This window comes from Nelusetta ayraudi, unplaced genomic scaffold (assembly GCF_046127955.1).
Source record: "Nelusetta ayraudi isolate G7.1 ecotype Tasmania unplaced genomic scaffold, CSIRO-AGI_Nayr_v1 ptg000071l, whole genome shotgun sequence".
In the NCBI taxonomy this organism is placed as follows: Eukaryota; Metazoa; Chordata; class Actinopteri; order Tetraodontiformes; family Monacanthidae; genus Nelusetta; species Nelusetta ayraudi.
In genome coordinates, this window is record NW_027466121.1 from 3,337,174 (window position 1) to 3,364,506 (window position 27,333).

Here is a 27,333-nt window from a genome sequence, read left to right on the forward strand (position 1 = left end):
AAGCCTAAACCTCTTTGTCCTCCCCTGGTATAAACATCTGTAATGTCACCCACACACGCAAAAAAAAAAAAAGGTCAGTGACTAGAAAAGCCCCTGTACTGTTTAATAGAGCTGCGTCAGAATGTCTCCAGCATTTCTTCTCATGTTTTCTGAAGTAAAACCTGCCAGTTTTTCTTTTCTCTGAGTTGAGCTGAAGAATTGCTTTCCGTTGGCTGAGAAAATTAGAATTGAAAATGTTTTGGTCTGATGGTCAAGCTGAAAACAAAGCAGATTAGGTCCCTCATCATGCCCCCCCATCCATCCCCCCACATCCCCAGCTCATTAATACTTCACGTTTAGAGGCCTATAAATCACAAATCCCTTGTTTTTTTTCTGTGTCTTCATTTGTCAGTGATGTATTAAACTTAGTTTAACTTTAAATCGTCGCAAACACACATACGGAAGAAATAAGACAATACACCTTTTCACAAAGTCCTCTGAAAGGGGAGCTACTGCCTTTAAACATGAGACCTTTTCTTGACTGTGTGTTCATTGGCTTTCACTCTCACTTCTGACATCACGTGCATTCTTTGGAGTTGGTTCGAGAGCCGTGCGCAATGCGTACGCACACCCATACATGCGTACAAACAGAAACGTACTCACACACACAAATAGCTTGGTATATGTATTTTTTCCACATTAAATATGCAACAGCCCTCCTAGTGCTGTGTGTCATTGATGATATACAGTTGTACTGCTATTACTGTGTATATTCATCCAATAGCTCTTAATAATGAAAATAATCCCACACTCACACCGCCCGCATAGTCACACCCTCACTGTGAAAACGAATTATTAGCTCGTTTGTTCAATTTCGTAAGCAAAAACGTTCCATTGCATCTGCTGATTTGGTTATGACATCACAATTACAGTTTAAAATGCTGAAGGTAATTACTCTAACAACGCTAGAGATTACCTTCCTCTAATCCTTTATTACAGGGTTATTTAATTGGCAATGTTAGGAAATCTATGAACCTGCATTGTATGACTGCAAAATGGGTCCAAATGATCAAGTTCAGCCCCATGAACAAACTCCTTGTCTCGTCTGCATCACCAGCCGAGCGGCGCCATCGGCAGAGTTCTCTGTGGACCGGAACCGTCACTTGATGTCCTTCCTCACCATGCTGGGACCCAGTCCGGACTGGAATGTGGGGCTGTCGGGAGAGGACCTGTGCACCAAGGACTGCGGCTGGGTGCAGCGGCTGGTCACAGACCTCATTCCATGGGACGCAGGGACGGACGGCGGCGTTACGTACGAGGTGAGGAGGCCCGGTTTGATGGCGCGGTGTGTATGTGTATCGTTTGGAGAGTAATACACATTGTGAACGTGTGTTTCAGGAGTTCAACAAGGAGTAAAATCAGGTGGCCTAATTTTGATTAGATCCGGGACTTTGGCGTATAAAACAATCAGTGAGTCTACAGAGTTGCAGTACCAGTGGTCACTGCTATGCAAAGGAATATTCCGTTCCAAATTTATTGAACACGCACCAAAAATATTGTTTCTGTACAGTCATTGATTGAACTATTCTATTGGAATACAAGAGAAACAAGGATAAGGAATTATTTTTATTTTTTATTTTTTTTTAAACACTCGTATATGTAAAATAAAAGACTTATTTACTTTTAAAGGAATTTGTGATTCCGTTCAATTTTCCAAAATTTTTCAAAAATCATAGATGCTGAATGAAATAGATAAATGACATGAATAGAAACTTGGTACAGTTCCATAATCACGCCAGGAGTTGGGGTTGGGTGTGTTGGGCTGTCAATGGTCTCTGGTCAGAACTTTGGTGGGTTTTGACTGAGTGATCCAAAAGTAAATATTGCTCATTTAAAGGAACAAATGGCCAGTGATCAGTGACCACAAGGGAAAGTAGACAAAGATCAAAACCGTCAATGTGACTGTGCAGTAAGTTGTTGAGGATGTTGTTAATGCCTGAGCGAATTCCAGTTTAGAGGCAGTAAACAAAAACGAGGCCTATACGTATCTGCCATAGAGGATCTGTGTGTTTAACCCAAAGACATTCATCAGAGTTCTCAAGAGTTTAGAACTACAGATGTAGACGGATGTAACTTCATACCTCCTTTAATACTTCCTCTGATAATGTCTGTCCTTTCTCTCCGCTCGGCAGTCCCGCATATATTAAAGCAAGAAAAGTTGCTCTGAGACTCGAGCTGCTGTCAGTGAATTAACAACAAAGAGAATGATTCATGTTTGTCCTGTTTTTTTTCTGTTTGGCTTTTTTTTTTCTTTTTTTTTTCGAAACATCTAACAATTTATTTACCACAAATGGAGCCACACACCTGGAGACAATGCCGCGCATCCCAATTAAAAGGCCTTTTAAAACGTGTTGGGGTGATGGATGGCGAGATCAGACATAAAAGAGTCAGTGGACCAGATGGCCCTCTGGGAGGATCGGTCCGTGTTGCCGTCGCTTTGAAGCCCCTGACACCGTGTTCGGTCCTCATGGAGTAAAAAAAAAAAAATATTCAATGCGGCTCTTGTATTGTTTTGACTTTTAATTAACTGTTGTCGCCCTGCATAAATTTGGACTGGTCTCTTCAATCATCTCATCTTCGGATGAATACCGCTGCCCTGCTAATGATTCCCGTGCTCTAAATGTTGGCTCTTAAGCTTTGATCACTCAAATAATACTCACACTGGAGGTGGTAACTTTTCCCTCAGGCACAACTTAAACTCTGTATGCAAGTGCAAATGCACTTTTTTTTTTCTTCTCTGGAACAATTGCTGCAGCAGCACTTGACTCTTGATCTGTGACTGCCGAGGCTTCACCACCGCCGCTGCCAAGTGACACATGACTAAATAAAACAGTAGCTCTGCTGTGATCGCTGTCAAAGACACAGCTTTTTCAAAACGGAACGGGAGACTTGAGGGTATTTATTTTACGGATGGCTTCACAAGACTATATATTGGATGTTGCAGAATCCACCACGGAAAGCAGTCAAGTAAAACAGACAGTGATTATTTTATTTTCCGTCAGCAGTAAATGTAAACTCGGTTGAGCAGATGGAATCATTGCTAAATCTGTCAGATTTATTATCCATCCGCTAACTGGCCAATAGAAAGCGTTCCGAGCTCAACCTGGATTGTGATTGGACAAAGTTCCTGGCTATCACAGGAACTTTGTCTCGCTGTCACACGCTGTGACGTTGGACTAAACTAGTTTGGCGAAGCCAGCTGGCACCTCAAAGCGACACCGCAAAAATTGGCAATGGTAGCGATCGCTGCCGTTTTTCAGATTGATTTAAATGTAAATATAGTGCAGTCCAATCCAAGCGTTCCATCTGCCACGCACAGCGAGTTAATTTCAAAGCGGGTAAAGTTTTATGTTGGGAAAGAAATGTTAAAGTTTGAGACTAATAATTGTCTCATTTGACTCGCAACATGTTTTATTACTTTGTCCTTCACGATGCGTTAACATTGAATTAAACATACAGGGACCTTCTTTTTTTCCCAATACTACTTCAGATATCATGGTGAAACTCAACAGCTCGTTATCGTTCAAAGACAAAAATCTTCAAATAGTTTCAGTCTGACTTTTTCCGCTTTGAATTATTTTGAATGTGATCACAGAGAGCCACGAGTAGCAGCGATGTGAACTGCAGCGTCATCCCTTTTGCCAACATCCCATTTACATCCATCCAACCTTCGTCATATGTGACACTGCAGTTTGATTTCGACCTCTTGCAGTCGCCAAACAAGCCCACCGTTCCCCAGGAGAAGATCCGACCTCTGACCAGCCTGGACCACCCGCAGAGCCCGTTCTACGACGCGGAGGGTCGGGCCATCACCCCCGTGGCCAGAGTGGTGGTGGAGCGCATTGCAAGGAAGGTGCGTAAGACGGTGGCGTGACTGTTCGCGACATACGGCAAAGGGACAAACTCCCACAGCAGGGTTCGTTCCGCCTTTCAAGTGTTGCCACGGGAGAATTTTGCATCAAAAGAAACAATTTACGTTCAGCTATGGTGAGATTTTTTTAATGCTTATGTGAGTCTTATTTTCTGTTTTATAAAACACTAGAATGCTATTTCAGACTGTCTCACTCATATATGCAAACTGCACAGCGCTCTTAAATTACAGTCTTAGTGGTTTAAAATGCAAACATAATTTGCCCAGCTATGTGCGAGACACTGTAGCGCTCTGCTTCTGATGTTATTTTATCACCGTTTCCACAGCTTTCTCCCAAACCATTATTTTAAGAGGTCAACATTAAAGTTTTATATTCTGTAATATCATTTTATGAGTAATGTGGTCGTGTTTGAGCCCAGATCTTTTCCTCCGTGCGTGTGTGTATGTGTGTGCGTGTGCAGGGAGAGCAGTGTAATGTCGTTCCAGACACCATCGATGACATTGTGGCTGATATTGGTCAGGAGGAGAAGCACGATGGTACAGTATGCACACACACACACACACACACACACACACAGGTGCACGTCTGTCTGTGATTGCAGCTCTTCACTCTGAGAGATATCGTAATGAATCCATTGCAGCGACTGATGGAACGTCTCATTATAATAAAAACACTGTCATTGCGTGATACCGCAGTCATTCTCTCCTGCTCCTTCCATTCATTTTCTGCTTGCAAAACACTCCCGTCACACTGAGCAGATAGACCGGGCCTTTTTTTTTTTTTTTTTAACAGTGCGTGAGGTGATAGAAAAGTCATCACGGCCGATGCTGCTTGTTTAACGGAGGACATCCGGCAGCGAGTGTTCCTCCGCGGCCACACGTCTTCATCCAGACGTGCTTTTTCACTCTGGACTCTTTCACTCCAGACTCACTCTTTCACTCTGGTCGAAGTTGTTGCTTCGTTGCCAGCGCTTTCAGCGTTCCTTTCCCCTGCGCTTCTCCACTTAGACCTAAACTGAGGGATTCACCTTTTGCAAGAAGTAACATTCATCTTCGCACTCTACATCATGCATCTGCAGAGTCATTGGAAAGTGTATGAAAAATGTATACACACTTAGGTAAAAGGCAGGAAAAGTATTTTTTTGTTATGTTTTTATGTTTTTTAATGTTATTTAATGCGTAAGTGCTCAAAGTGTACTTTCATAAATCATCTTGAAGTGTGTCTCCATTTTTTTGCCTGACTTTTTTTTAAAGCACGATATTATATTTAAAGTAATAATAACTGTATTGCTAATATTTTTACAAGACTTGCATCATCATGACAAACTTTTTATTTTAAGTAAACTAAAAAACTAAAAAAAAGAAACTAAAACTAAAAAAACTAAAAACTAAAAAAAGAAAGAAAGTAAGAGGGGCATTGAGTGATTATGGTCTTAGTGTCTGGCTAAGATTGAGATTTTTCAATGTTTTTGTTTTGTGTTTTGTTTTTGTTTGTTTTTTTAAATCCATTAAGCGTGAAGCTAGAGCCAGAAGGTCAGAAGTTCAGGGAGAAGGTCGCCGTCTTATTATCCAAGATCTGTTTTTCATAAACTTTCTAACACCTCTAAAGCTTCTTATTCAAATGTTGCATCTTTTGTATCATGCCGTTGTTATTCCTGAGCTGCAGGTTCAGACCCTTTGGCTTTTTGACTTTCAATCAGCAGAAGTTTGCCTGGAAAGGCAGCTGCTGTTGGCAAACTCTCTCAGTGCTTTGCATACAGCACATGCGCCAACATGATAGAATTTTAGATTTTAGAGTTTTAATGTCTTATCTATTCATTCATTTATTTATGTTGGTCCTTCTGGTCTGACGAGATGGTTCTAGCAAGGTGTTTGCTGGAGCTGCATTGTACTTCTTTATTATTTATTTTCAATGGTGATAAACTAGAGATGAATCCCATTAGTATATTTTACGGTTAAACATTTCCTTTTTTACGAAGCAGTCAAAATCACTTATTCTGAATATTTCTTTTAATGGCTTCACTGCTACTAGATTGTCACACACGCACGACTGAAATTAAGCAGTTTTTTATATTGAGCCACAATTGCTGAACTGATTAAAAATATCAATGCAATCAATAGGTATCAACACTGAGAGAGATTTAGTGTCATCGTGTAGGCATGACTTTAAACACATTTTTTTTTTTTGCCTGCCTGCCTGCCAATAAATTGCTTCTGTTAAAAACAACCACCTTTCATTTGACTTGACATTAATTGGAATGGCAGTCAGTGGCGCCGCACGTCGCTGCCGTTTCATGCCCGAAAGATCAGCCTAACCGATCAGGGGGCCTTTAAGTGAGGCATTACGGAAACTCTTCCTTTCACTGGGCTGTCAGTGGTGTTTTCGCCTCCTGCAGACAGTCTGAACACTGTACTCGGCGTTGCCGTGCAGGGTGCTTATTCTTATGCAGTCGGAGGCCACGGGGAGACGGCTGGATCTTGCCCACGCAGCACATTTCCTAACAAGGGTCTCCCGCTGCCTAATAAATGTCCCCCTCAGTCAGTCATAGACCATTTCACTCCTCCTCCTCCTCCTCCTCCCTTCGCTGGCCCGTTCCCTCCCGTTTCCCCTCCTCTGTTGGAGAGATGACAGCGGTCGAGGCGAGCTGCAGTTCCCTCGCCGGTCCTCCCGGAGCTTCGCCGCTTTCACTTCCACGTCAGAAGCGCCACTGTCCTCTCGCTACCCTCCGCGCACCTTCCCCGGGTCCCTTTTCTCCGCGCGTTCTCTTCTGTCATTACACGTTATCCCGGAGAATCGGGGCCCGAATCGGGTCTGTCCCCGCGGCACAAAGGTAGATCCTCTCCTACCTCGCTCCTCATTTCCGCCGCCTCCCTCGGACCCCTGAGAAGGAATTATTAATTGGAGCCGGTGCCCGTGCCGCCTCTGAAGCTCTGCTGCCGCTGATAATTGGACGGGACATGCACAAATCACTCTCTTCTCTCGCTGCCCCTGCTCCGTCCCCTATCGTTCCCCCCTCATCCCTCCTTCTTCCCTTTTCAGTCCGTCGCCGTTGTTCCCCAGTACCTGCGGTAATCACCTTTGGACGGCGTGTTAAGTAATCAGTGTCAGCTTAGTGCCTCATCCTGCTGCCGCTGCTGCTCTGTTATGTTGCCGTGACAAATCTGCCGGTGCTGGATGGAATCTTGATTTAAAGAAAAAGAAAAGAAAAGAAAAAAAGTGCCGCATAAGCAAAAAGCAGTACAATGTGACGCCGGTCAACTGCTGAAAGAGCAGAATATACAAAAAAATATATTTTTTTTCTGTTGGAAAAGGTTTTTGGTGCCTCTTTATGCTCCTATCCTCTAAGTGTCTCTGCATGTTTCCGTCCCAGATGACACACCGGAGACGTGCATCTACTCCGGCTGGTCCCCGTGGTCGGCCTGCAGCAGCGCTACCTGTGACAAAGGCCGCAGGATGAGGCAGAGGATGCTGAAGGCCCAGCTGGACCTCAGCGTGCCGTGTCCACACACGCAGGACTTCCAACCCTGCATGGCGCCAGGCTGCAGCGTGGATGGTAACATCATGATAATAACAATCACAATGATAACCGCCTTGTTTACAGATGTTCAGATTGAGAACACTTTACTGGTCCCAGAGGGCAATTAACTTTACAGATATGGATGACTGCAGGGGTTCTGGAGCCGCCTTGGTCACTGTTCATTCTGTTATTTAAGGCTCATGAAATAATCCTTTCATTATCACAGCATACGGGCTCGTTTTCTAGCAGCAACAAGATAAATGAACGTCTCTCGAGGAGCGATAACGGTTTTGTTTTGTGCCGGTTCGACCTCTCGGTAAGTCGAGCGCAGTGTGTTGATCAGAAGATACCCCCATCAAGTGGCATTTTCAGCTACATCAGGGTGTCAGGAAGAAGCAGATGACAGGAAGCGAAACAACCTTTCCGTGAAAACCGATTCAGCTCGAGGGTGAGAGAAGAAAAAAAAAAAAAATGGCCTCGTTATGCAGAAATAATGAATTAATCTATCAAATTAACATGATATAACAAAGCGATACGCTGTGATAATGAGGTGATTACTATGCGACGTAGTGATAACATGAAAAGATTCAGCAGAGCAGACGAACAGCAGCAACGGCATCAGAAAACGTTTCTGGAAAAGTCTTCAAAAGTAAAGATTCTGCCAAGTGGTCAGCCGTGTCTGCAGTGGAGGAGATTGTTGCAGAGAAGTAAAGTTATCATTTAGGAGATAATAATCATCTTAAATAAGGTAATGATGCATGAAAAGAAAGTTTGCACGGGTTGGGGTGCGCCTTCAAAAAATAATAGCAAGGAATAAGCTAACTTTATTTTAACGTTAACACTCCAAAAAAAAATAATAATAATGTCAGTGACAAACTTCAACGCTTCCTTAAACCTCTGTTTAGCCCAACATCATGCAAAGAGCCTCGAAAGAGACTGTCAGTAACATTCTAAAACTGGTAAACACTCAGTTGTGCTACATGCTAATGAAAATGTTAATCAAAAGCTCAAGATGTCCACAGTTTGTGGCTGGGATGATTTATCACAGCAATTTTCACGCATTGAGCCGTAAAATCTTTTAGGTTTCACCAGGATTTTGATCCAATGATGTCGGCGTGTCTGCGCACGGCGTGCGTCGCTACTCGTGCCAAGTGCTAATTAGCCAAGATAAACATGGTCACGTAAAGAAGTCGGTGTCATGGCAACCGTCCGCATGGAGCTGCGATTACGAGAGCTCACGCTGTAGTTGCTTTGACGGATATTCAAAGATAATCTGCCCCTCGTAGCGTTGTGCACCGCCAAGCAGCCATAGCATTATGCATGGTAATTGGAGCGTTTGCTGGCGCACCGACAATTAAGATTCTATATGGCTGCACCAGTGGTACCATTAGGTGAACACTGCAGGAGAGGCAAACCTCAGAAGTGCGTTTCTATAATGCAGGTATAAAACTTTTAGCACTTTTCAACTTGTTCCGTGAGGTTTAGAGAGGGGGGGGGGAGAAACAGTGCTTCTTCACACCTCTGTAATCTAGTGAGAGGGGCTTTTGAATCTTTTTTTTTTTTTATCCCTCATTAAACCACTGATCTTTTTTCTGTTGCTGCGTTCAATTCATATTTCACACACAGCCTTCCTCTCTTGTGTTTTCATGCAGCACCTTATTAGAGACCTCTCTCATTCGGCGGAATTAATGTTCATCCGCCACAAAGACTTCTGTTCCAGAGCTACGCACATCCATGTCTGATGCACGGCTCCAAATCTTTTCTAGATAACCGATTGTAACGAGTAGCTAGCCGTGTTTCCTGACGCGTCCAAAACACAGCCAAGCGATGTGTGTGAGGGATTCTACTGAGTGAGTGCCATTTCTCTCTCCCGGGACATTACATGTATAAATATGCATGGAAAGTAATTGTTAAATACATTTCACTATTGAGCAAAATGTCCACAATAATTTAGTTAAATTGTACTTTTTAGTCATGTCCCACAGTTGTCACTCAGTCCTGTTACTGCTTCTGGAGGAAATGGAACTTTGCACGAGTCACATTTTCAAAAAGAAGTTCCTTTATGCCTACTGAAGGCCATGACTGCTCCTGAAAAGAGATGTTGCTGTTCAATTTAGAAGCAAGCTTGAATTTAAAAAAAAAAAAAAATCATCATTTTTCTGTTAAGTTGTTATTTTTCTTGTGTATGTAAAAAGTCTTGGTCTTGTCTCAATCTCGATACTCTCTAGTCTTGATAATGTCTTGGTCTCGGCCGGTGCAGCCTTGACTACAACACTACAAAGGAAAACTATCACCTCTGTGTTTCCGCACGTTCAACACATCCTGCTCGTAAACTCACGGACGTCCGCCGTTGTTGTGGCCGCACGGAGAGGACGTGTCCCCCACTGCGGTAAATCCCTCCCTAATGTGTCAACACCGCAGACAGGATGCCTGATCGCTCCGGCCAAACAAAACTAATTATGCAGATTAGCCCGTTAGCCGCGCCGGGCGCCAAAACCGGGTTTGGGAGAATGTTTACTTTCGTCTGAAAGGAATCAGCGCACCGTGCATCCGTCGTGGTGTTACAGATGAAGGCAGCTGTTGGAAACCGGTAGACGCTCGGGAGCCTCATTAAGCCGCCGCTACAGAGTTCGGATGCAAAGACCCGAGTACATCAAGCGAGGCTGCCGTACGACCGTCGAGTATCAAAGCTGGTGGCAGATGCGTTTCAAGCAAATTGCCATCAACTCGTCTAAATTTCTCTCTCTCTTGTCGTCAAAGCGGAAACTTCTTCTTCTTCTTCTTCGGGAAGCCTCCCAGTCTCCCAGTAAACAGCGGCAAATAGATAAATAAAATAAAAAAATCCCGGGAGTTCGCTTTTGTTCGATTTCCAGTGAAGTTGTCAGTTTGGAACAAAGGCTTGAGCGGTGGCAAAGCCGGCGTCTGTCTCCTCCCGCTGCACTTTTTTTTTTTACCCGCCCGCCCCTCCTCCCTCTCTCGCGTTCTGCTGCTTGTCTGCGAGTCGTCAGAGGAGCAAAGCCGCAGCCGTTCAATGAGCCTCGCGCCTGCACGGTTTCGCGCTGCCACCCGGCGCCGCGTCTCTTATCAGTTATCGGGAAGGCAAAGCGGACAGCTCTTTTGTTCCTCTGCTCCCCTCCTCTGTTTTCATTTAGCGTTCCTTTAGCGTCGGGCGGTCGATTGATAATTCTGGGAGGGTTCGGGACGAGGGGGCCAGACTTCCCTCGGCGATTAATAATCCTGGGGAAACCTCGCAGCTCCGCGGAGGTCTGACCCGCGCCGGGGGCGCCGCTATCTTTTATTGATGATTCACTTACTGCTGCTTCAATAGGTGACAGACGTTGGCTCAGCGGTTGTTGGAAGGCCGGGGCCAAAGAGAAAAATGATGCGGCGGGTTCACTGCAGTGTCAGCCGCGATATCACTCGGTTCCGACCAAAGGGACGACTAGCTTGGACCTTTTATTGGCTGACGTGAACTTGCAACCGGACCAAGAAAACTGCAGCAGACCGAACGAGGAGGCGAAGAAAGGAGGTGGCGCAGGCCAACTGCAACCTGGTGTGCTTCATCAGGAGACGCCCTCCAACAAAACTTTGAAAGAATCTTGGCGGTGGATGTGCAGGTGCTTGTCGATTATGTGTGGGAGCCGCTAGATGGTTGCTCGTAGATAGTGACAACAAAGACAAGACCAAAACTTTATATGTCAAAGAAAAATAACAAAACAGAAAAAAATGACCAGTGACTTTTTGTTTTTAAATTCAGGTTTGTTTCTAAATCGTCACTCTGGGTGTCACAAACAGACGCCCAGAGGGAAGATCAAGGTCACTTGTGATCCACTGTTTTGGTTGTGACCGAGCCAACCAGAGTGGATTTCCATCTTCAGTTCCATCCACTTGATTACAAGGATTTTCTTCTTAGTCATGCTTTTTTTTTTTTTTTCTTCCAGCCAGTCCTCCTTCCCCTTCACACCGTTCCAAAATGAGCAGCCAGTGAAATGGCCGGAAACAAACCGCTTGAAGAACTTTAATTGGTTATTCGCAAAGAACCAAATCATTCAGATGAAAAGTACCTTGTGGGAAATTCTCAAATTTCCGCCATAATGCAGCGTCTTCATCAGTTATCACGTCATATCCTTGTTTGCTCAGGAGAGGGTCAGTGCTCACGACACAGGAGACCAGGATTGAAAATGCATCCTAGGAATTGCACCTGCGATTTAAAATGATCATATTTTGTGGAATGTCAATTTGCATTCTCAACTTGCTTGCGACCATCTGCATCAATAACACATTACCGTGGGCCCGTGTGCATTACAGCCTACAACACGGTTTTACCATCGTGTAATCTTGACAGAACGCTCGAAAAAGTCTCTCTTGGACAAAAGCTCAATGTCATCTACTAGTGCAATAGATTGACTTTTATTGAGGCTTGTGATGGCTCGTTAAAAACGTATATCCACGAGATCAGTCACCTGAACCCTTCTTTGCGAAACCAGTAACCTGGGTTTATGCAAATGAATTAACATCGCCATCGAAATATGTCGTAATCACAGAGAGTTGGAAAATATTGACAATGTATTGTGCAGTTGTCAAATTTATCGTACAAATGCGATAATTGTGGTGCGTCTGGAAAGCTGCTGGAGCTTTTTTTTTTGTGTGGTGGGTGTGCAGTCGACTGGATGATGATTATTGGCTGACAACCAGCGATTGGATTTCTGCTGTTGATCTCAAGAAAATGGGAAGATGGAACATCGCCAATCAGACACCGCAAAGTGTTCTATTTCATTTATGTCTTATTTCTCTCACTCTCCTTTTGTCCTTCTCCATCTTCTATTTCTTTTAATAGCCAGAAGTTTGGCCGTGTTGTTGACCTCTACGACACAGAGCTGTTTCACAGTTAAGATCCACTGCGCGACTCGAAGGTGGTCGTGCGGTTCGCTTTGCTCGCGCGAGTCAAGTCGAATGTGGGTTGGTGGTGGTCACCATTGGAACTGCTCACAGAGAAGTCACTGTATCGTCACAATATTCTGCAAAATCAACAACCAAATGCGCCTGAAAAGCTGAAAGTGTACCATCAGCTATTACAAATGACAAAAAAAAAAGAAGCCAGGAGTAAGTATTCTGTTGCTACGTCTCAATGGAACAGCCCGCCTGGTATCAGCTGATCGGCCCCGTAAATCCTGCAGGGAGAATCGCTATCACGCAGCGAACAGCCATGAGGTTTAGCACTGAACCTATTCTGCATACAGAGCAACTCCCGTCGTGTATCATCCGCACGAGAGATGCATCGTCACATCAAGGTGTGTAACTTAGACCAAGACAAGTGCTCGGCTCACGGTGGTAAACCCACAATGAAAAACAAGTGCACATTCCCTTTCATTTGTCTTTTCCCAATTTGAAAAGTCAACGCATAAAGCAAATGCCTGTTCGGTTCAGTTTACTGCACTGGGATGACGGTTTCTGTGCAGGGAAGAGTCAGCGGTGGAGGCGTGCATAATAAGTTGACCATCTTATCAACACTATGTATGTTTTGCCTCACAAGGTGAATGGGAATAATGTATTTACAAGCTGAAGTGGACCTTTTTAATCTCTGCCACTCGTACTTGATGAAAATGAAAGCCGAAGCAATATTTTGAAGCTTTTTGTGGTCCAATGTCTTTATATGCACAGTATATACGAGTCGTTACTGTCTCATACAATGGCTGAGGCCAGTTTAGATTTCCTTGGTGCAAAGTTGACTTATGGCACGATGCAGTTGTTACCAATAATCACCGTGTAGAAAGTTAAATATCAAGGTTCATATAAGAGAAATTGCAGCTTCAATGGAAGTCCAATCAGTCATAGTGCACCTGACCGCTCCTCTCCTCCTCCCAAATGGTCCATTTGCAGGTTGATCTCTATGGCTGAGGGCCCCCCAATTCATATCACCAGCATCCACCCTTGCACAGCAAAACAATTTTGCGAGCCGCATTTCTTTTTCACTCATCAAGAATTTAAACTGTCACGATGAAATTCCCTTTATATATTTATTTTCTACTTGTTTGCTTGACGTCGCCGTGTTCGTGGCTGACAGAATCAGGCTGCGTGTGGCAAGAAGACTTCCAGGCGGCGGCAGCCGCTCGTGACGTAACGGCGCTTTTTGTTCTGCCGTCTCCTCGCCGACAGAGGCGTCGACGTGCATGATGTCCGAGTGGATCAGCTGGTCCGCCTGCAGCGTGTCCTGCGGGATGGGCATGAGGTCCAGGGAGCGATACGTCAAGCAGTATCCAGAGGACGGCTCGCTGTGCCAGCTCAACACCGAGGAGACGGAGAAGTGCGTCGTCAACGACGAGTGCTGTAAGTCTGCGCTGGCGTGCGGCACAAACAGAACATGCAGCGTAAGCAGGTCGTGGAACAGACAGTGAAACAATTCTGACGTTGATCAAAAACATTTTAGGTAAAAATGTTGTTTTTGTCATAGGCCCAAACGTGTGCCTCAGAAAGATATTTCATGAAATGAACCTCTTATAAATTTGGCTCACTCACAAGTGTTATACAGTGTTATACAGTTATACAAAGCAATTTAAACCTTGACACTTTTTATGCACTGTTTGACAAATGAGACACGTTCCTCATTACTAGTTTCTCGATGTCCAAAAGGAAACACATGTTGAAAAAATAAAATAAAAACAAAGCAATTTTTAAAAGTCACCCGTGAAAAATTGAAACAGCTCAAAGGAGAATAATGACAACGTTGCGTTTCCTCCTGGGCTGTGTGGATCCCGCTGCCGCTAATGCGATTCTCTTTGTCTGACGTCCAGCGCCCAGCAGCTGCGTGGTGACAGAGTGGGCCGAGTGGGACCCCTGCAGCGTCACCTGCGGCCTGGGGATGAGGCGACGCGAGCGCATGGTGAAGATGCCCCCTATTGACGGCTCCATGTGCAGGACTGAGGTGGCCGAGGTGGAGAAGTGCATGATGCCGGAGTGCCGTGAGTCGCCTCATGTCGGAAAACGTGTTCAAAGACAGTATAGTGACGCTGGCTGATTGATCCGTCCAGTCATTCGTGCTGCTGACCCCTGGCCCTCTGCGTTGTGTGTCGGCAGACACCATCCCCTGCATGCTGTCACCCTGGTCGGACTGGAGTGAGTGCAGCGCGACGTGTGGCCGTGGGGTCCGAACGCGGCAGAGGATGCTGAAGTCGGATCCTGCTGAGTGCGTGGAGGAGCTGGAGCAGACTGAGAAGTGCATGTTGCCCGAGTGCCGTAAGTGACTTTAGTCCCCAAACCACAGGATTTTACTCCACAGTGACTATTTTTTTATTTTTCTATTTTTTTGTTTTCATTAGCTTCTTTGAATAGACTAATATATATATATATATATATATATATATAAAAAAAATACAATTCAAATATGAGAGATCATTTCCCAGTTTAGTGGGTGTATGTGTGAGGAAATACTCAATAAAGAGCATAAAGATGACCTGTGCAACATTTTTACCATAATTATACAGCTCTGGAATGAGTAAAACCAGGGAAGCCAACATGATGTGCACTTAGCAAACTCTAGGGGGAGCTCTATAAACTAAAACAGCAACCGAAAGCAGCCGACTTGCATGGTTCCTCTTTAAACTTGATCAACTTGTCAAAACGTGTTTAATCAAGGGAAATTATAATTTAGATAATATTAAAGACGCTTCACATAATTAAGGAGATTTTGTAACCACCAGAGATATTTTTTAAGCGACCTCATTAAGGCCCCTTTAAATGAATTTGAGCTGTACAGGCTCTGTTCCTCCCTCCCCTACCTGCTCCATCCAAGGAGGTGTCTTCTCACAACCCAATCTCTAGTCATGGGAAGATGACTACAAGCTCACGTGCAGCGACGCCTTGTCTACTGGGAAAAAAAAAAAAAAGAAAGTCTACAGAGGCATTAGTACGACGATCAGCTCGACTTGTGACGTAGAAAGTCGAGCAAAACCCAAACGGCTCGTTTCAGCGCAGTTACACTGTCAAGCCAACCCAGCTAGAAATACACAGGTTGTCATTTTTCACACTTTGCGTGATAGCCGGCATGGCAGTAACACTAAAGGTCAGTTTTTCCACAGTTGGGCCACTTTAAATCAGAGAAACTGATCGGCTTCTCTAATCTGCTGATGATAGATTCCCCTAATCCACTGCAGTCTCATAAAACTCCACTGTACCCTTGTATTTGTTTCTTCAATGTCATTTGATTTCCCACTGTTGCCATAATCCCCACTCCCCCCATAAAACCTGAACCAATACAACAAAGCAGCGCTTTTTTTTTTTAATGTCTTGCTATTTCTTCTGATACGTTTTGTACTTTGGTTGCACTTGCTGTAGTTTCAAGTTTAAATCGATTTAAGCAAGCACTGGCACGTGGTGATGGATATGTCTACACTAAAAAAAAAACCAATAGAACTACAGTATTGAAAATGCAAGTGGAACCTGCAGCAGGTTGCAGCTGATAGTGCAGGGTTCTTCAAATGGCCATTTTGATAAGAAATTGCCTCTTGATGTTGAAGTGAAGATCCATTTAACAAGACAGAGCCCTCCCAGCGAGTCCACGAGCACAGAAGCAACATCTGGACTCTTTCTGATAAGAATTGAACTGAACCTTCTCATATCATTAATGTTTTATTGGAAATACCAGTGCTTGTTAACGGCTGTGTGAGACACTTGAGCATCAGTGTGAAAAGAATGAAGCAATTTGACATACATTGTTAAATTTGAACGCTTTGCGTTAGGAATGAGTGGTGTGTAATACTCCAGTTGCCACTAGAGGGAAGTTTAAGCTCTTAAACATGTTTAAGGCCACATTGCATATTCATTTGTATTAATCATGAATCATCTTACACTACTCATTAAAACCCATTAGGATTTTTTTTCCCCATCATCATGGAATTATTCTTCACTTGCCTTCTGTAATCTAATATTACGTCCAATTTGCATATGTGTCTCTGACCTTTCGAGTATTACAGAGCTATATGCCAGGCCCCGTATGATAGCGAATGTAAAATTCACAGATTATGTTTTAAAATTAGATTCATTAGAAACTGGGTAATGAGCTGATTGGCTTGAAGATTACACATTACTTCCTGTACAATGATCAGGAGCCACACGAACAGACTTCATGTCCCAACTTCCTGGACCACCTGCTTCACCTGCTTCTTTATCACAGCAGAGTCAGCAGAACAGCAAGTTGACTCTCGACCGCCGTCTCACCTTTCCTCTCCGCTCCTCCTCCTCTTCAGCGGTCGACTGCATGGTCTCCGAGTGGTCCGAGTGGTCCGAGTGCAACAAGTCCTGCGGCAAAGGCCACACCATCCGCACCCGCATGATCAAGCTGGAGCCGCAGTTTGGAGGCAGCCCCTGTCCCGAGACCATCCAGAGGAAGAAGTGCAAGATCCGAAAGTGCCGAACCAAAAGCAAGGAGGAGAGGGGGGGCGGCGAGCGGGGAGGCGGAGGGAAGAGGAGGAGACGCGGCAAACAGAGAGAGGCAGCGGCCGCCGCCGAGCAGCAAGGTCTGTCCGAGATTGAGATGTTGCCGTCCATTCAGAGAAGCTGATACGTTTGACTTGTTTGTAACCAACAGTAGCTGCGTTTCCATGACCCCTAGAATTACGCAAGACCTAAATATCGCGATAAAAAACTGGTCATGGAAACACCTAAGCTTGGAAAAACCTCTCAAATATCACTAAGCGGTTTTCACGCTCTCATGAGGTGGTTTTTCAGACGTATCATATAGATGTATATTGCAAAAGTGCCACGGAACGGGGTCACGTGACCAGTTCACTTCAAGTGAAAATGGCGCGTTCTGTTTGGACGGAGGAGGAGACGGAATATATTTTACAATTTTACTCTGACCTTTGATGTCTACCTGACATCAACAAGGCACTAGCTGCCGCCCGCTCGCTGGATATTTTCTCTTTGTGTGACCGTTTTCTGTCAACTCCAGAGGTGGTTGTGATGCTGTGATAATCCCGGGTGTCTTTTGGCCGTCTGGCACCAGCAGCCTTGCCACTTTAAAAATCAATTCAACCCCCTTTCTCCCCTGGCCTGGTGCTCCAGCAAGTCACCCTCGCCACGTTTTCTCAATGCATTGGGCTGCTGTGTGAATTCAGAGGTGGCAAAAGTATTCACATTCAGTACTGAAGTGTGGATACTTGTGTGAGAAACGCTCTGGTAAAAGTAATGTAACGAATGAGAAAAGTAACAAATGTTTTTTACATTTTTATTTTTGTCTCTTGTTGGGCCTCTGAACAGTGACCCAAAGCTAAGCTACTTTTATAATGCATTTTTATATTTATATTTCAAAAGAATTTGTAGCTTTTAAACACAAAAGTAAGCAGCATGTTTTTCGAAGGTAATAATTCGAAAGTACAGATCGACCCAGAGTAAAAGTAAAAAGTTGCCAGAAAAAAGAAAATCTCAAGGAAAGTACAGATTCCTGAAAAAAATCGACTTAAATGCAGTAACAAAATGTTTTTTTCCCTTCCAAACCCTCGCTGAATTTGCACTAACAAGCAAGTGGCAAGTGGCTGCTGAGTGTGAAGTGAACTCACTCGCCGTTGCCTCCTGCTCTTCTCCCCTGGAACAGGTTGCAGGATGCAGCCCTGGAGCAGCTGGACGGACTGCAGCAAAGTGTGCGGAGGAGGCATACAGGAGCGCTTCATGAACGTGAAGAAAAGAGGCAAAGGAGGAGCCGCCATGGCCAGCTGCAAGGACCGCAAGGAGATCCGCGCCTGTAACGTTCATCCCTGCTAGGGGGCACTACTGAGTCACAGGACAGGCAGGAGCGGGAAGGAGAAAAAAAATGAGTTGATTGGATGAAAAGGATTGTAAGGATGAACTGTTTGGAGTATACAGGGAAGAGAGGTGAGGTTGAAATCTGAAGCCAGCTGCGTTCTTTTTATCGGAGAGGTGAGAGGTAAGGGGAGGAGACTAGTGACGTGCTGTTTAGTGAAGTCGTTGTAGGCATGTAGTTAACAGGGCTTTGATGGAAGAATTAGAGTGTATTGTCTGTGTCCTGCAAAAAAAAAAAAAAAAAAAAAAGCAGCTGTCATCCTTTAGAAAAAAAAACAGCAAGAAAAAAACATCCAGTGGAGCTTTTTCACAATAAAACGCAAACATTTTTATTGGGTGTTTCAAATTAGATATTGGAACGGTGTAATTTTTGTTGTCCCTTTTTTTTTTTTTTTTTTAAGTCTCACAGCAGTTTGCTTTCATCTATCTGCCTGCACCTGCCTGGGTCACGATCCAGGGCCGGGCTGCTGACTTTAAACAGGCAACAGACAACTTCAAAGGCAGCGTCACAGCAATGCCGACAGAACAGCACTAATGACCATAATGTTTTTGTTTTTCAGTTTTAAAAAAAGTTCTGAAATACCTGTATTTACTCTATTAAAATATTAACAAGAACGATGCGTTACACTGTTTAAAGAAAAAAAAATCAGTTACTTCCTTTCCTCTTTTTCCACTCTTGGGCAGGATGTAAACATATATGGCCTACACCTTGATTTAGGTGAGTGAGAGGAATTGACCTGCTGGAAAATGATCAATTGTAGGAATTGTAGGACTACACTTTAGGAAAGGAAATTCACACTGACGAAAAATCGACACCATCCTGACAAACGGGCTCAGGCTTTATGGAATTAGCTGATGGTGATTAAGTTTTATAATAAGTTTGTTTTTGTTTTGTTTTTTGCGATATCTCATCTTATAACAATATTTTTATTTTACAGTTACAATTACAATCAAGATGCTGGCGATACTCCTCAGTTGAAATGATGCATAACTCTGGACACACATGCACATATATGTATGTACATATACATATGTATGGATATATAAATATATATGTACATATGTATATATATTCATATATATACAGAGAGAGAGAGAGAGAGAGAGAAAGATAGAAAACATGTATTTCTGCTCATGTCTTGTTAGATTGAAGTTGTAATTGCAAATGTGAAGTGCACACACGAGGTTTGTGTCAGCAACAAGCAGGAAATACTCACACACGGCCCTTCATGTCAGCTCCAAAGCAGCTCACTTGTAAAAGTACTTCAAAAACGCTAATGCATGAAAAACGATAATTAATACGTCTAGATTTTCTTTTCTATTTTTTGCAAGACACAGACTCTCCCGCAGGAAGTTCTTCAAGATGTATGGATGTACTGTATATCTACTATCTAACCAACGCATATAAATGGCACTGCTATGTAAGTACTAAAAAATGAAAAACTTTCCCTGATTAGAGGCCACATTTAAATGGAGACATTTTATACTGTTTAAACTCGTCTTTCTATACTGTCCTGTTGTTTAGCAGTGGTTTCAGCTGATGTAGCATCCAACCGGCGAGAGCTCTCACTCCGTCTGATGGTCTGATTTCAGCATGTGCATTTGATTTTTGATTTTTTTTTTTTAAATATAAATATATATCTGCTGTAGATGTTGTCCTAAAACAGAATGTTAAATGACTTTCCGTTGATTCCTGAAGTTGAGTTTTGACTTGAGTCAGTGCGTAGATCAGTGCTTTGGCTTTTGAAGAGTCCAACAACGCTGCTGACTGTTACTTTGTCTTACAGCCCTCATCTTATCTCATCTCCACTGCTTATGCACACTTATCACTGACCTGTCATGAATGGGGGGGGGGGGGGGGGGGACCTGTTACACTTTAAGAATCTTTCTTTAGATTATTTTGATGCATTTGTTTTTTTGTTTAGTTTTTTCATTCATTACCATCTTAAACCATTTTTGTGGATATTTTTTTTCCATGCCTTTTTCTTTCATGTTTCTGCCTCTGTATCAAGTGACATTTTTTTAAGAAACCACCTTTACAATAAAAAGTTTTAAATGTGAAATCCTTGATTTGTTCTGGTTTTCTTTTTTTTTTTTTGTTGGTCAGTCATTGTCAGTGATGGAGTATTTTTGTCTGGCTGAATAATCCCACCTCAGAGGCATAAAGTTTTTTGTTTTTTTCTTTCGGATGACCTGGTTTACGTACACTAATAGCTGTTGGGCAGTTTTAACGTTGTAGTTATTTAAGAAAATGTCAGCAGTAATCTCTCCTGTGATGGTGTACTTTCCATGTTTGACCACTAGATGGAGCTGAGATAGTAGACAATTGGAGAAGCAAAACCAGCACTAGTATCTACAGACGTTTCAGATCCCAGTGTGCAGCAGCGCCACCTCTTTCTTTCTTTCTTTCTTTCTTTCTTTCTTTCTTTCTTTCTTTCAAGAATCCAGACACACAATGGATGGTTGAAACACAGAAACACAACAGATTCCAGTGGAGCAGCATCATGTGATTTGCATGGAGGGAGAAATAGTGCTTCGAGTCGAGCTTTGGGTGACTGTGGATGATTTTCGGAAGCATGTGACATCACAAAGGGCAGACGAGGTTTCAACGCACAGTGTTTGAACTGGGGGTGAAGGGAGGAAAGAGCCGAACTACTTCTCATGTATGGGAGACACATGGTGAGAAAGCGCAGCTAATTTTCCCACACTGGGGTACTTTGGAAATGAATAATGACCCGATTTCATCTTTCACATCCTGCCATGATGACTCGCAGGTCTTCCAAACACCACCACCATATGTTCCCCGTTATAAATCTCGAGCTCTGGTGGCGTCGCTGCGGCTCCAGTGGAGCTGAAGCAGCTTCCTACTCCACTGCCAGAGATTAATCAGCATTTCTCGCACCGCACCGTCACAACCAGCAGATTGACTGTGACATATAAAAAGGTTTTTACTGCTCTGGAACAAACCCACACTAAAGGGGGGGGAAACAAATGCAGACCGGTTCTAACTATAGATTCCTATTTGGCACACTTAACTCAAACCGGGTGAACTTGCTGAGGTTCGACAGTAAATTTCAGCTTGATGGCGGAAATGAATAATTGATTCGTGATTTTTTTTTATTTATTTTTTAGTGTGTCTGCTAATGATCAATATTAAATGATGTTTTGCAACATTTGGATTGTGAGCAGGTTGTTAAAGGTGATACTAGGAGAGCAACAATGAGACTCTCAGCTTCAAACACAGGTTCAGAGCTCCCATGGCAATGGCTGCTGTCACTTCCCTTTAATACTGGAAGAGAGAGAGAGGAGGGGGGGGGGGCAGGTGCTATATTTGAATATTTTTAAAAGTACACTACACTATGTCATTCTGACAAAAACAGATAGTGTCAACACCCTTAAAATTTCCCACAATCTAAAGTAGGCTGATGTAGGGAAACACAAATGAAGGCATTTATTTCTATTAGTCGTTTGCATACATTGGCAATCGACAGCAAGTGCGTCACTAGTTGCAAAGTCACAAGGGGCACAATGTTTGTTATGCAATATTTTCTTTCTGACACTCATGCAGCAAAAGAACCGATCAACGTCTTCAGGTTGTCGTCGTTCAGTTTATCTTATTTTCCGGAGCCTTTTTTTTTTTTTATCCTCGAGGTTCCGTTTTAGCAGACGATCTTGATTTGTGCTGCTGTTAGTCAGAGTCAGTGAATAAAGCATTAGCAGGGGCCATTTTAATTACCCTCTTTTGCTTGATTTTGCTTTTTTTTTCTTTTCTGGTTAACATTGGACCATGCGTCATCCACACAGCGTGACAAAGCGACAAGACACAGGAGGTGATCCAGCCTTTATTCCTCATTTCTCCCATGTAGCCAGTACATCATTAAAAAAAAAAAAAAAACGAATGATGGCAGAGGGTTTTTGGTACTCAGTTCAATACTGGCAACATGTTTTAGCCTAAGATATGACTTCAGACAACTTTTGTGTTAAAGCACATTTCGTGTCCACACTAATACTCTGCAAATATATTTTTTAAAGCACTTAAAAACCTGGAGTTTAATGTTGTCATGATGCACATATAGTGGAAAGGTAGCTCATCTCTGATCCTCTTTTGCTGCTTCTGGTGGGATATTCGCTGGTGTTCCAAAGGCGATAGTGTCACAAGCGGCGTTTCCATGATCATTTTTCGCAAAATTAAAGCAATAATTCGAAAACTTCGATAAAGCACAATTGCGATTTGCAGGTGTTTCCATGGAATGGTGTGAAGCGCATAAGCCGTAATTCTCATAAAGTCTCATCCCGCGAGACCCCACTTTGAGGAGGACGCAGGTACAAAATTTTTTGTCTAAATCTCCATTTCAATGTTGTTTGCTGTCAAGAATATATGTATATATATATACACATCACACTTTTGCGATGTACCTCTATATCAATACGTCCTCATGGGAGCGTAAAAACCTTTTTGCGACATTTGAGAGGTTTTTCAAAGTTTAGGCGTTTCCATTGCCAGTTTTCTATTGCGATATTTAGGTTTTGTGCATTGATTAGTCCAACTATACTGTCTTTCATGTGCTGGCAAAAAAAATATGAATAATTTTTTTTTTTTTAAATGGAACCTTCTCTTTATAGTGATGTCAGGGCCTTCCATTCTAAATTTGTGTGTCTTTGGCTAGGTGTGCCTCAGCAGCACTATGATGGCAGCTGATACCTTGAAGCCAACAGATGAGACTGTAGCTGTATCCAAACCCAACCAGTTCCATTTCAAAGGACATCATATTCTTCCTTTTAAAAAGAAATTCCATTTGGGAGAATTTGCTGTGATATACATGAGTTGATGTTGACGAGTTCCTTTCCTTTGTTGTTGTCAACAGCAACGCCCCTCTGCCAAAATATCCCGACCAAGTGACTCCGCGGAAGCTCATGAGTCGCGTCATCGTGAAACTATTTTCAGTTCTGTGAGGATCTCTAATCGCCAGCGTGGGCGTTAAGTGAGCACTTTAATTCTGCACAGGTGTGAATACTGTGCTAATGTGAAGCAGTAATTGGCCAGTGGAACGGTCGACACTGCGAGCTGCCACAGACAAACAATAGTGGAACCCTTCTTAAGGCGCAACGCTGAAGTCATTGGGATATCTCCAAGATAGCAAATTATGGATGAATCAACGTTGAAAATTGGGTTAGGCAGAAACATTGAATAAACATTGAGACCTGCGCATTGAATCTGTACTAAAAGCGCTAAGTGATTTACACGTTGATGGTCCACCACTGCTTGGACACGTCAGAACAGGGGGTGACTAAAGATTCTCATTTGTAGTTGTACTCCACATAAAGGGCCAAAAAGACCTATGAAATGGGCTGGTTGGCTGTAAGTGTAGCACGACTGAACAGTGCTTTCAAACAAAACAATTTCATGTCCTCTAATGAATCTCGTTCCATGTCAGTTTGCCAGCTGAAGGCTTCCTGACTTGCCAGTAAAGATAGTAACACACTCGAGGCCCCTGAGGAGAAACTGGGATAGCGCTGAATCAAAAGTAAGATAATACAGCAGGCAAGAAAGTAGAACGCAAACCGCAAACGGAGGAAGCAGAAGATTCAACACAGCGGCACAATATCAGGACAAAGATGGATTTGTTTAAAGCAGCGATAGCGCTGGCTATTTTCTATTTTTTTATTGTCAGCAGTGACATTTTTCAGCTACGCTAGATCTTCCAACATGCTGTGGATACTGTGCCAAAATATGCAGAGAGCGACCACTGAGCACCAAACCAGAGTAACCACGGGGAGATTGAGTGGTTTAGTGGTTGCTCTCGAAGCATCCGGAGAGAGGACGTTCCACAGAACAGAGTGAAACCCTCTGAGAAACCACCATACTTGACCCAAGAATCAAGAATCTGGCCTTTCATGAAGGCCCTTCAGAGAATATCTGCAGGAGCAGCAGCGGTAAGATACAGTCAGCCGACTCCTCCGCCAGAGGGGGGCCAAGAGGGAGGAGAGGCAGGAGAGGAACCACAAGCATCTGCAGTTAGGAGCTTCTTTGAAGAACGAGCAGCTGGAGGCACTACAAGAAGAATTCCCTCAGCAGATACAATAATGGAAGTGAGACTTTATCTTCAGGAGGCTCCTTTTGAGGGAAGTGCAGACCTCGTGCACTGCTGGGAAACCAAGGCTTCCATTCTTCACGTCTTACACGAGCAATGGCACGGAGACTGTGGCAACATAAGTCCCCTCACGGGGAATCTTCTCCGAAACAGGGCAGATCATCACAGAGAGAAGAAAGGAGGTTTTACTTTTTCTTGCTGAGATTGTCTCGCCCTCCAGATGGCTTCACTGTCATCAAAGTCGAACTATAAGACACCCCAGACAGTGTTGGGAAGGTTACATTTGCAAATGTAATCTATTACAATTACAAGTTACCCTGCTGAACATTTAATTGTAGCGCAACTATTTCAATTACTTTATCAGAGTAATGTAACTAATTACATTTGTTTACATTTTGTTTCATTTTCTAAATTTTAAATAAATGTTCAGACTTGACAGTTACGAACGTGACTGGAGAACCAATCAGAAGCATCAGGAAAGTATCAAACTTTCATTTGTGAACTTAATCCGAAAAGCACGGTGCACATGTGTAATAGAAATTGTAGTCCTGAGTAATTCCACAAGTAACTGTACTTTAATTTCAAATTTGTCCAGTAATGTAACTGATTACAATTAAATTATTTTGTAATTAAATTACGTAACAAGGTTACATGAACTGGTTACTCCCCAACACTGACCACAGACTTTACCCTTTTGGCTGAGGAGGAATTGAGTCATAAAAAAAGCTATCCCGTCCCAGTGAGCAGAGCCATGAGAACCAGCTGTGTTAGAAGACTCTTGCCACGACCGTACACAGCGCAATGTTTTAGTTTAAATCAGCTGAATCTCGCATGCAGCTGTTGAAGCCTTCCGTAGTCTGTTGAACCTCCCTCTGATCTGCTTCAGCTGGTGCAACATGTAATGTGCGAGTAGGTTAGTAGGTTAGCAAACCCCCACTTAAAAGGAGAAGTCAGAACCAAATTCAGCTGCACATAAAATGATGTAAAGCTGCTGCAACTCGGTGCAGTAGTTCTCCGAAAACGTTGTGCACTTGTCGGAGCGCTTAACCGTTTTTAGTCGCACGTGAAACCTCTGCTGAGAGCAGTTACAAATTATTTTCCCCTCCCAAATACAGTATATTACTGTATTATTATATATTGCAGTATACTAACAAGGTTATGGATTCAGATTAAATGACATGTAAATGTGGTTGGTTGAAGAGGCACACACGTTGCAATATGTAGCCCTGTCAACTTCACATCATCCCCCCCGCAGAGGACGTTCTTGTTTTATTCAGGGGTTACTCCCAGCATGCATTTAATCACCAGTCAGACGATCCCTGTGGGTATAATGCTGGCGGACACCTAAAAGTGACTGGGAGGCCGACGGCACGAGATGTACTCTGATTTACTGCCAGATGTGAAATATTCACAGCTCATCTCATGTCAATTTATTCTCAGAGTCTCTCGCTGCGTTCTAAAAATACACACGTGGCTCTGCCAGGTGCTAAAACATCCATGGAAAATTATTATGAATTAATTATCCTGGCGCTCTCGCCATACTTTGAGCTCGTCGTCTTTAGCGATACGTTGTTTTGCATGTCACCGCCAGTAATTTGAGTGGATCTGATTTATGCCTGTACATTTTGCCCCCTCCCCACAAACACAAACAAGTCAGTAATTCACAGCTCGGTGGCAGGAAGAAGACGGAAGATGTGCTCACTGGTGCCACCAGCAGGTCAGTCTTAGATTTGTGTGTGTGTGTGTGTGTGTGTGTGTGTGTGTGTGTGTGTGTGTGTGTGTGTGTGTGTGAGAGTGAGAGAGAGAGAGAGAGAGAGAGTTAAATATAAAACAATTTTGTGAGAAGAAATAAGACAAAAATGTTAATTGGAGTGAAGTGTTTTTAGCTGTTGTTTGAAAGACATGCAATTTTAGTTCATTTTCTTACCTTTTTATTCATATACCTGGAGCTCAATAACTGGAGAGAGGAGGGAGGCAACGGTTTTGTAGTTTTGCAACTTCCTGTTTTAATTTGATAGTCTCGAGTTTTTCTTCCTGTCCTCGTTTCTATGCCTTTTTGTGATTGCATATTATTTTCACCTGTGTCTCGTAGCTGATCCTACGTCTGATTGGTTTCACCTGTGTTCAACTTCACCGACCCTCCTGTATAAATAGTCCTTGTCTCCCTTTGCCTGTGTCAGGTTGTCATCGCCAATACTCTCTGTAAATCATGCTTTGGTTTAAATGGCAGGTATGTGGTAGACTTGTTTACGCTGGTTTTTGTGTCTTGAGCCATGTTTTGTTACCTTTTACATGCACTTCTGTTTTTTTCTGCATGGGGTCCTGCCACTTACTGAAACCTGACAGAAGGGAGACAAAGTGGTTCACACCTGAAGCATTTTCCTTTGTTTTGGAACTGAAATAAATTCACATAATTCCCCTTTGGGTCATATCTTATGCCATTACCCTTGGACAGCAACAACGAAATGAATGAATCATGGGTTAACTTGATGCAGCTAATAGGTGAAATGCCCCCCCCCACCCCCACCCCCAGTTTGTTAAACACCACAAACAATGTTTATTAATTTGTCACTGAATAAATTAAATGTGACATCCTGACAGTGCTGTGCAAAAGAAATGAAACCAATCTTTCGTTGTCTGTTACCAGTAAGACCACGTCAAGGCTGTTTATTCTAGTTGCCAGTTGTATGTAGCGTTATAACTTGGTATATTGACTGAGTATCTGAAAGTTCTTGCTGGCAGCAGTCTAGAAACTCTTCACTGGGTTTCCATGTCTGATTTTTTTTATTTTTTTTATTTTTTGATTGGTCTTTATTGCACATTTTAATGAGGGTTGGCCAAAATGTCACCTGCAGGGTAGATCACATTGCACTCTAAAAACATTGAACCCTCCCACTGGTCTGGTGAGATGAAGGCTCATTTGCAGTGCTTTCAGTTTACCGCTGGTAACGACCAGTCCAGGCCTTCGTAATGTAAGTGCACGAGCACCTGTGAAACCCCCGAACACCAGATGATTGAA

At 43.3% G+C, this 27,333-nt stretch overlaps 1 protein-coding gene and 1 long non-coding RNA gene across 2 annotated transcripts in view; both read left to right on the plus strand.

Annotated features, from left to right (window-relative positions):
- The window catches only part of spon1b (spondin 1b), an 81,908-nt gene extending 63,432 nt beyond the window's left edge, over positions 1-18,476 (plus strand). The window contains exons 9-17 of the mRNA XM_076042665.1: positions 1,097-1,298; positions 3,752-3,892; positions 4,372-4,447; positions 7,282-7,464; positions 13,585-13,755; positions 14,220-14,387; positions 14,503-14,661; positions 16,671-16,940; positions 18,017-18,476. Coding sequence (XP_075898780.1) covers positions 1,097-1,298; positions 3,752-3,892; positions 4,372-4,447; positions 7,282-7,464; positions 13,585-13,755; positions 14,220-14,387; positions 14,503-14,661; positions 16,671-16,940; positions 18,017-18,183 — 1,537 coding nt within the window. The 3' untranslated portion in view covers positions 18,184-18,476. The remainder of the gene's footprint in view (positions 1-1,096; positions 1,299-3,751; positions 3,893-4,371; positions 4,448-7,281; positions 7,465-13,584; positions 13,756-14,219; positions 14,388-14,502; positions 14,662-16,670; positions 16,941-18,016) is intronic.
- LOC142899185 (uncharacterized) lies at positions 7,473-8,921 on the plus strand. The gene is made up of 2 exons (XR_012928703.1): positions 7,473-8,296; positions 8,334-8,921. It is a non-coding gene; the product is annotated as an uncharacterized LOC142899185 (long non-coding RNA).
- Positions 18,477-27,333: the final 8,857 nt, after the last annotated feature.